This window comes from Phycodurus eques, chromosome 17, assembly GCF_024500275.1.
Source record: "Phycodurus eques isolate BA_2022a chromosome 17, UOR_Pequ_1.1, whole genome shotgun sequence".
Lineage (NCBI taxonomy): Eukaryota > Metazoa > Chordata > Actinopteri > Syngnathiformes > Syngnathidae > Phycodurus > Phycodurus eques.
The window spans coordinates 20,734,602-20,743,684 of NC_084541.1; the positions used below are offsets into that span (position 1 = coordinate 20,734,602).

Sequence of the window (9,083 nt, forward strand, 5' to 3'; positions counted from 1 at the left end):
TGACCTCTAAAGCGAGATATTTTAAACACCAACATGTTCTTAATTCATTTCATTGTATTATTTATTTAAGGCTCACATTGAGGATTTAACGTTCATCAGGCAAAAATGAACTAAATTCAGTTCACATTTGACCAAAATATTAACTCGTTCATGAACTTGCAACACTGTCTGTCTCACAGTTCTGAGGTTTTGGATTTGAATCCCGGATGCTCCGTGTTCCTCCTGTGCCCATTCCAAAAACATGCATATTATACATTTATAGAACAAGACAGAAAATATATAATAATTATTTTATTGATATTGAATTTATTTTGTCGTAATTGGGCTTCGAGTAATCCAAAAGTAATCAGTAACTAGGAACTGTATCTGAATATATTTTTAAAGTAACCCTCTCAACCCTGTCCATTAAGTGCTTTCTTTAAGATGTGATACATCACCGTTATCCAAAATAAGCCAAGATTAATGTAAGCGGAAAATAGGTACCCTTAGAACAATGTCTTTTTCGTTTCAATAGAAACTTAAGTTACTTTGTACACTTTGCTAATCAGTACCTCCACCTCCTCTCCACCAAGGTGACAAATGTCCAAGACACACACCAAATGCGCGTCCTCCAGCTCGCCGGCAGTCGCTATGATGTCCTCTGGGAGACAAAATATTAGGCGTCACCGCCACGCTAAATAAGTCAGTCGTGGTGCCACTGGGTGAATTTTACCCGGTCTGTGGTGTGACGCCTCGCCGTGGGCCGAGGCGATGGCGCCAAGAGGGCAGAGGAAACCAGAAGAGAGACAAGACAGCATGGTGTTGTCATGACGATCCTGAGGAAGACCTGCAGCTCTTTGCTCGTTGGAATGCGCGACGGGTAAAAAGGCTGCGTCGACAGCCATTTGCTTGTTCATACCTGTCAAACACATTTGAAAAATCGATGTGACTAAGCATGCTATTAATTCAAGATACGCACACATTAAAATACATTTAAGAATGTTGTACATTCATGAAGTCCTCCATTTCGTGGTGACTCACTGATGACTCAACCGTGCCTGACTAAAGGTCAGGTTGTCTGGTCTGAAAGAATTTGGAAGAAATTACCTCCGTTCGTTTGAGGGTGCTACTTGATATTTTCCCCTTCAGAGCATTTCAGAGTGTTGTCCATCCATTTTCTATAGAGCTTGTCTTCATTAGGGAAGCCAGTGAGGTGGAGCCTACTCCAGCTGGCTTCGGGCGAGGTTGCTGGAGCCAACATGCAAACCCTAACCTCACAACTGGGAGGCAGACATGCTAACCAGTCTCTTATTTCTGTTCCATAGGTTGGGTAGTCTTGCTATACACATCAGATGTCCCGTGAGTTAAACATTAGAACAAACGGAGCAGATGAAAACATGATGTTTTGACAAGTCCGTCTACCACATCAGAAAAGCAGTGCGTGTGCCCAAATAGGAAAACAGAACTGTTGTAAGCGGTAAATGATCATTTACAGCAAAATAAGGACAAGGGGGAAATAATACAGTCACATCTCACATGTCTTGAGAATGTGGGAGGAAACCGGAGCATGGGGTGAACATGCAAACGCCACACAGGAAGGCTGGGGATAAAATTCAAACCCAGAACCTCAGAACTGTGGGGCAGACGTGCAAATGACTACATACATACCCATCGGTCTATAATGTGTGGTTCAAATATTTCTGAGCAACTAACAACACATCAGCGCACACCCTACGTCTGAGGAGTCTTACCTAGTATGGTAACCTGGTAGTACCCTGGACAAACAGCGGTCGGGAGCGCGTCGGCAGACTGCTCCGCCGTCCAGCGCATGGGATGAAGGTTGCTCCACCGCAGGAGGGCGCTCTTGTCATCTGAGGTGAACCTTCGAGAAACGCTGTCCTGATGAAGAGAGCCGTGGCGCAAGCGCGAAGACACTTCTTGCTGTTGCCTTGACCACCCGCTGCTCTCCCAAGACAGCACATTGCAGCCTGGTGGAAACAAAGTCATGTTCCAACAGATCAAAGTCTGTGTAACATGAGAAACAAGGCTCACAGTTCAACCTTTATTTTGAGGTTGAACACGCTGTTGCCCCGATTGCGAGTCGCCCTCATCCGTCTGCGGCTCTTGTCGTTGTTCTGTACTTCTGGCTCGCCTGTAGAAGCAGACGCAGATCAGTTGAGCACGGTCAAAGTTGATAGTTTGCGTTAGCAACAGCAGCATTCTTACCGTTTTGCCGGCATACTGCTCGCAGAACTCTGCTCTATATTTCTGGGGGGGGGGGGGGGAAGTTGATAAATTCAATGAATGCTTCATCCACTATTGTTCACATACACAGGAGCATCTCAATAAGTTATAATATTGTGTCAAAAATATTTCATATAGTACTTCAATACAAAAGGTCAAACTTACATGACATATTATATAGATTCTTATAGCTAACAAAAACCCCAATTCATTATCTTAAGAAATTTGAAGATTACGTAAGAAACAAATCAAAATGATCAGTAATATAGAAATCAGGTAGGAATAGGCCCCTCTGAAAAGTATTTTCCAACGAGTTGAATCAATCTGCATTTTTCACGAGCTCCACTTCTTTAACTAAACTACTGAAATAAATGAACTTTCCTACAATATTCAAATGTATTGAGACGCATCTGCGAATAGCAGCAGCAAGACCAATATTCATTTGAAAAAAATATATACATTGGAAACTTGATTCACAAAGGCTCCTTTTCACAAACAAACGGACGGACGGACGGACGGAGGTGACTTCATTCTGGGGTTAGAACTGATTCATTCTATTTCCATTCACTTTAATGGAAAAAGAAAATGCTACAGTTCACGATCATTTCAGTTGGTGAACAGTCTCGGAATGAATTAGGTTCATGAACCAAGGTTCCACTCTACATGCAAATATCACACCTTGTCTTTATCGTCCTTTTCTTATTCACAGACATTTGTTCAGCTGAGGCCGACGCAGAAGGCCCTGGCAAAGTTGCATCAGGCACTTCTGACACAACGTGTTCACGTGTGGACTCACCTGGCACCTGGAGGAAACATTTGTTTACTATTCAAGAAAGAAAAAAAATAAACCAAAAAAAAATCACATTGTTATATATCATTTTAAGTAATGTATAGTACAATACCTCTTTTGCACCTTGTGACTCAGTTATGCTTGACTTTTTCACATATCTGACAGCCGTGATTTGACCCTGAATGGCAAGTTTTTTATGTTCTCTATACTGCAGGGTCTCCAACTCCTTCTTCAAGTCAGAAACAGAGACAAGGGGAACTTGCTCTGTCGAGTGAACATTCGAGTAAACATTTCGCATTTCCCCCCAAAATATTATGACTTGATTTGAGTCAAATTGGGGCAAAATATGATTTTCTGTTCAATTTCTAATTGTAATTTCTGCACAATGAAAAGGAAATCTTTTTGAATGATGAACAAAAATGTGAACTAAATACAGAAAACGGTATCGTCACCAGAGGTCTCTGCCACTGGATGGATGAATGTGCGCGGGGCATGCGGGTAGCAGTAATGGCCGCCAACAGCCGTTTTCCGGAGGAACGCTTTGTCCTTCAGAGTCTTGGCCCACTGCATGAGGTTCATCACTGTGGGGTCGTTCTTGTATGGTTGGCCCTTGTGGTAGCCTGTTACAGTGACAAAGTTCAAACTGCCCTCAACAACGCAACAACTCATCCTCCCTTTTGCTGCAGACAGATAACATTTAAAGGTCCCATGTCAGCCAATTTCTTTCCAGAATTGTTGATGTTCTTTTGTCAGGTTTACATCATTTGGGTTAAAAATGCACAGGATTCTCTTTGTCAAGCTATTCCGGTTCGTTTTTTACAGCTGGCAAGTGAGATGGCGGGATTTCTCATTGATATTCGATACGTGAATAAGCTTTGCGCTGATTGGAGCGCTGTTATTCTTAATTGAAATATGGAAAACAGCTTGGCTCTGATTGGTCCTTGGCAATATCACGGCATCTCGTGGCGGCCAAGCCTTCATAGTGACGTTTGGATCCGTCGATGTGGGGTCTTATTATCTTTGTGAAGGCTTGTTGGCCCACTAACAGGGAATGTGAGCTGAAAGAGGACGTAGGTGAAATTAAAATTGAGGCCAACACTTTGAGAGGCTGGTCCTTCGCTCGCATTCACTTGAACATAACCAGCGGGCAACGTTCATCGCTCGCGTACATTTTGGCAATAATGAACGCAAGCTACGCTATTTCATCCACACTTGCCTTATAAGTTATAAATATAGTTAAGTATTGTTGCAAAACACAACATATTTAAGCTTTTATTGACTGCATTTGTATGGCTTGGCGGTGGCTGAGACTCGTTTGCTTAAAACACGAAAATGCCACGTTGCCATTCAGTGGAGTTGACTGGGTAGGTCCCAACCACTAAGTGGGCAGGTACTTGAATAATCAGTAACCATCTACGTCGCAAATCCATTGAAATCTGATCCGGTCGTTTTGCAAGCCTCACGCCGTTTCTTGCCTTTTGCATTCAATCGACAAACCGCATAAACGTCTCACATAAACCATGTCACAGTAGGAAAAAATGGATTTTGATGGCATGGGACCTTTAAGACTTGAACTCTGCTAACCTGTAACAAACATTTCTGTCTCACAGCTACTGGTGAGGTAAGGCAAGGAGCCCTCCACTTGACACACTCGCATTTGAGTGCACACCAGGTAACTCACTTGGGGAGAGGGGAAATGATGTTTTTAATAAACTGAGAAGACGATTTGCTTTCAAAGTCAGCAGAGGAATCACATGAGGGGTCTTACTTGGGCATATACTGCCAAAGATTTCTGGTTGGGAAGAGGAAAACAATTCCATGACGAAAGGATGCTCCGATGTTCCGTCCACTGCGTGGACCCAGCGGAACGACCAGTACTTCTCAGGGCCTGCAAGAAAAGTGAACAAGGTCAATCAAGCAGTAAGTCTATCCAAACACAGGGGGTCCACGCTTTACAATGGAGCTTTCGAGGTTATGACCGGTGCTCAATGAGCTAGTTTGCACAGCAGCGTAAGAAACATGACTTTACTACTGCACTAGCATAGGTTAGTAGGAAGTTGTGACTTCAGTATAAATTCAGGTTAAGCCACCAACATAGGAACGGAACAGCACTGTAAACAGAGGACCACCTATGTGTAAAGCTGAATTTCTTTATTTCTAATATGCATTATCCGCAGGGCACACGTTGGTCCATGCGACCAAGTGTATTTACGTTGTGTATTGTACATGTGTACTGTACATGTGTATTGTACATGTTACGTGTGTATTTACAAGTGTATTGGTAGGTCTCACCTGTGTTACCTTTACTCTTTATCCTTTCAACACGACCAACAAATGTCACCAAACCGATGACGTCACAAGCAGATTTGTTGGCTAACGTTTCCATCTTGGATCTGGAAAGATGTAAATGTGAAATTAATCATGGTTCACAACATAAATAAATGCTTGGTGAAAAAAAAAAAAAGTATTTTTGTAGTTGCACAAACCCCAAGAAGCACGTGTAGGCCTAAAGCGCACAATAAAGATGGCCGGCCGATTTGAGGTTAAATCACCTTGTGGCGAAGCGATAGGGCACGTCAGGCAATGACCACTGAGGCTGAACATCCTTCGGTGGCACTACGGTGATAATAGAAGCTGGATTGCGAGCGTTCAGGCAGATTTCTGAGAAATAAAAGTTAGAACTGTGAGATCACACTTCCGAGCATTTGCATAATGACGTTTCTGTTATTGTCCTTATCTAACCAGAGCACTTATCAGTAGTTCATACTTCTGCTGGATGCACCCAACAGTGCACTCCGTTTTTCCTCGAGTGCGTCAAAACTCGATTACAATCAAAAGAATGATGACTGATTATTAGTAGACTGCCTCTCGCCCAAAAGTCTGCTGGGCTAGGCACCAGCTCACCCGCGACACTAGTCAGGATGAGCAGCATAGAAAATGGATGGATGGATTTGGGAAAAGTCACACTCGCCTGACTTTGGTGCAGGCAGCGTGGGTTCAGTTCCCACTCAGTGACGGTGTGAATGTGAGTGCGAATGGTTGTCCGTGTCTACATGTGCCCTGCGACTGACTGGCGACCAGTTCGGGGTGTAGTCCGCCTGTCAGCTGGGATAGGCTCCAGCGCCCCGTGACCCTAACCAGGATAAGCGGTGTTGAAAGTGGATGGATGGATTTGGGAAAAAAATCTTGTGCATTTTCAAAATTCTTACAATCCTTGGTTGGGAACCCCCTGCTATGAAAGTCTACAAAACAACTCTCACACTCACACAAAAACACTTGTTGCCCTGTTTAAACGTGATGGAAAACATACCAATTGAAGTAAACATCTTGATTCCATAATGGTCCATTTGTGGCCGTGAGCGATTTGAATAACTCCGCTTAAGAGCGTAATTCTGGAGGTACAACACCGTTCCAACACTGAGCGAGTTGTAAAACTGGGGACAGAGTTCGTTCCAAAGCACAAGCGACATGGTGCCACTCTGGTCAGCAACTTCAAAGTACGCCTGAAAGGTAAGTAAGTAAGGTCAGTTGGGGGGGGTGAACTGGATTACAGTGGAGGTAACATCTTTAGTCTTGAAGGTTCAATTCAATATTGAACCATCGTCGCTAACTGACGTGCACCGCTTCCACTAACAACATGGCTGCATACAGAGAGAAGCTAGTTGACTAAAGCACCGTCAGTGTTGCCAATGTAGCGTTAGCGACTTTTCCATGCTTTCGAGAGACCATTTTTCAAAAAGTGACTAGCGCTATACGCTTCACACATGTAGGGATCATTTATGTGATACATCACATTCATATCAAAGCTTTTAATTGAGCAAAAAGGTGATGTAGGGAGAAGTAATCGGTTTAGTTGTTTGTTTCATTGGTGCACTTGTCCCCATATGTAGGAATGCACTTTGTAAAGATGATAACGATATAATCATTTATTGCAAATTATTTCAAGGACCCAAGCTTGAGAACCGCTCTTTTAGTGAGTACTCGTTTAAACTCACCTGGTAGGGGAAATCGATCTTGGATCCGAGCTTGCCATAATACCTCAATCTGGATTTCTGAATGATCTTCACCAGCAGCGGGAGAGGTTTACATGTGCCTCTGAATGCTGACTCCAGGCTATTAATAAGAGAGATCCTGCTCACTGTTGGACAAGAGGACATAGAAGCACCTAAACACATCGTGCAGGCACAGGGATAGTTGAGGTGGGGAGGGGGCAGTGGGAACATACTGTATCCCTTTCTGAATACACTGTGGCACATTTGACCTCCCACACACTTTTACAGCCATTCAAACAATTCCATTCCTTTTTAACGTCATAACAAATTAAGAGGTAATGTAAACCTTTAGGGATCGTGTACAGTGAGTCGTTCATTATTGTCGCAATCGTCGTCATCGGCCGCAGCTGTTTGTGATCAAAAGTAATGAGCATTTTAATACACTATGTGTTATCAATGTGGTGCACGTCCCCCTGCATGCAGGTGTGGAAGCAGCCTGACAATGAACGCGGCATCTCACCGTCCAGCAGCGGGTGACGCGAGGGAGGAGCCGAGCTCCACACGTCCCCTTCTGGATACTCATTGTTCCATAGAGACAGGTAGTGTTTGCGGCTCAGCACGAGGGGCACGTCGCTTTGGAGCAAGGTGCTCCTCTCCATTCCACTCTTGACCAGCACGGGCAGTGAGCTCACATCCCGAATGTGAGACAGCAGCGCGGATTTTGCCGAGCCGCACCTCAGCTTCTCGACGCTGATGTAGCCGTGACCCAGGAACCGCTCGTTGTAAACGAACGAGCACTGCGCGATGATGATGTCCGAGCCCGTCCTCAGGCTGTTTGTGTGCACCAAGTGATTTAAACTTGGGTGAAGGGAGCATTTGGCCCGGCACACTCCGTCGGTGACAGTCACGTCGTAGCTGTAGCTCTCACACGGATGTCCTTCATTTTGTTCGCACAAGTAGCGCTGAAGTGCGATGACGGCGACGCTCGCCGCCGCTTCCTCCTCCACCTCGGATTGTTTTAGATATTGCCTGGTCGATAACTGCTCCAATGTCCTCCGAAGGAAAGATGGACGAGGAATACAAGTCGCAGTCGATGACGTGTCGTCCATCGCGGATAGCTGATCCAACAAGTTTTACAGTAGAGTTTGCAAGCTAGCTCACGTTGGCTAACGAGTCGGTGAGCTAGTGCCGTGCCGTGGCCTGACAAACCGCATATGTGTGATACACGTATCTTACCACAATCACCAAATAAACAGCTAACATTTGACCAGTTCGCGAAGGCAGTAAAGTTGCAGTCGGATAGCAAAATGGCTAGCGGCTAACGTTACAAACAACGCGGTTGCTGTTTGATTGCGTAACGAATACATAAAACCTACAACTTATTCCTACAACTAATCGATGTTTTGGCCTGGTCGTTCTAGTGAATTTAGCAAGGGGAATCGCGCACAAAAATTCCGAGAAATCCTTCCTTCAAATTCCCCGCTCGTTTGTTGATGGCAGCAGGTAGAGTCGCACGACTCTGACGTCATTGACGCGACAAGTGCACTTTTGTGCTTCCAGGTGTCTGCGTTTGCAGTTTTTTGTTGATGTTTTTGTTAATTTTTTTTTTTTTAATGGCAGAAAAAGGGTGTACCCCGCCTCCTGCCCGATGATAGCTGGGATAGGCTCCAGGACGCCCGCGACCCTAGTGAGGAGAAGCGGCTCAGAAAATGGATGGATGGATCACAGAAAAATATTATTTAACTCCAGAAACACACATCTCGGCCTAAAGTAGTGTCTTTTGGGATGGAATTGCTCAATTAAAACCCTTTATTATATTCTTAATAATTGTATCAGTTGTTTAGCTATTTTGTTTTGTTTTTGAGCTGGAACATCTTACAAAGTGCCACGTGACCTAGTGGATCTTCACAAACCATTTGCTTGTGTCCACAAGCCCTTGCTGCATGATGAACACTGAATTTAGCAATTTTCTCGTGATAACATACTTTACATATTTTGATATTTGAATGAAACAGACACCATAGTTAAAGTGTCGCTAGTGATAGTTAATTAGTATAATTAGTGTAGATGGGTATTCA

General features: G+C 44.1%; 1 protein-coding gene across 1 annotated transcript; it reads right to left on the minus strand.

Annotated features, from left to right (window-relative positions):
• Window positions 1–65: 65 nt before the first annotated feature.
• On the minus strand, window positions 66–8,507 carry radx (RPA1 related single stranded DNA binding protein). Its single transcript, XM_061702355.1, has 15 exons — window positions 7,526–8,507; window positions 7,009–7,151; window positions 6,324–6,516; window positions 5,566–5,674; window positions 5,306–5,406; window positions 4,782–4,901; window positions 4,598–4,693; window positions 3,466–3,633; window positions 3,126–3,277; window positions 2,902–3,026; window positions 2,206–2,247; window positions 2,040–2,131; window positions 1,731–1,967; window positions 713–898; window positions 66–640 (listed from the first exon to the last, which is right to left on the minus strand). Exons 1-15 carry the CDS (start codon window positions 8,112–8,114, stop codon window positions 519–521), a joined length of 2,475 nt encoding a protein of 824 aa, XP_061558339.1. The 5' UTR covers window positions 8,115–8,507; the 3' UTR covers window positions 66–518.
• Between the last annotated feature and the right edge of the window lie 576 nt (window positions 8,508–9,083).

What these genes read in the sequence shown, in the direction of transcription:
- radx (XM_061702355.1), bottom strand. Translation starts at nt 8,114, where the DNA reads ATGGACGACACGTCATCGACTGCGACTTGTATTCCTCGTCCATCTTTC. An exon ending in AGTCACAAGGTGCAAAAGAG is followed by an intron (nt 3,027 to 3,125) that starts GTATTGTACTAT and finishes TGTTTCCTCCAG; the next exon opens with GTGCCAGGTGAGTCCACACG. An exon ending in GGCGTCACACCACAGACCGG is followed by an intron (nt 641 to 712) that starts GTAAAATTCACC and finishes TTTGTCTCCCAG; the next exon opens with AGGACATCATAGCGACTGCC.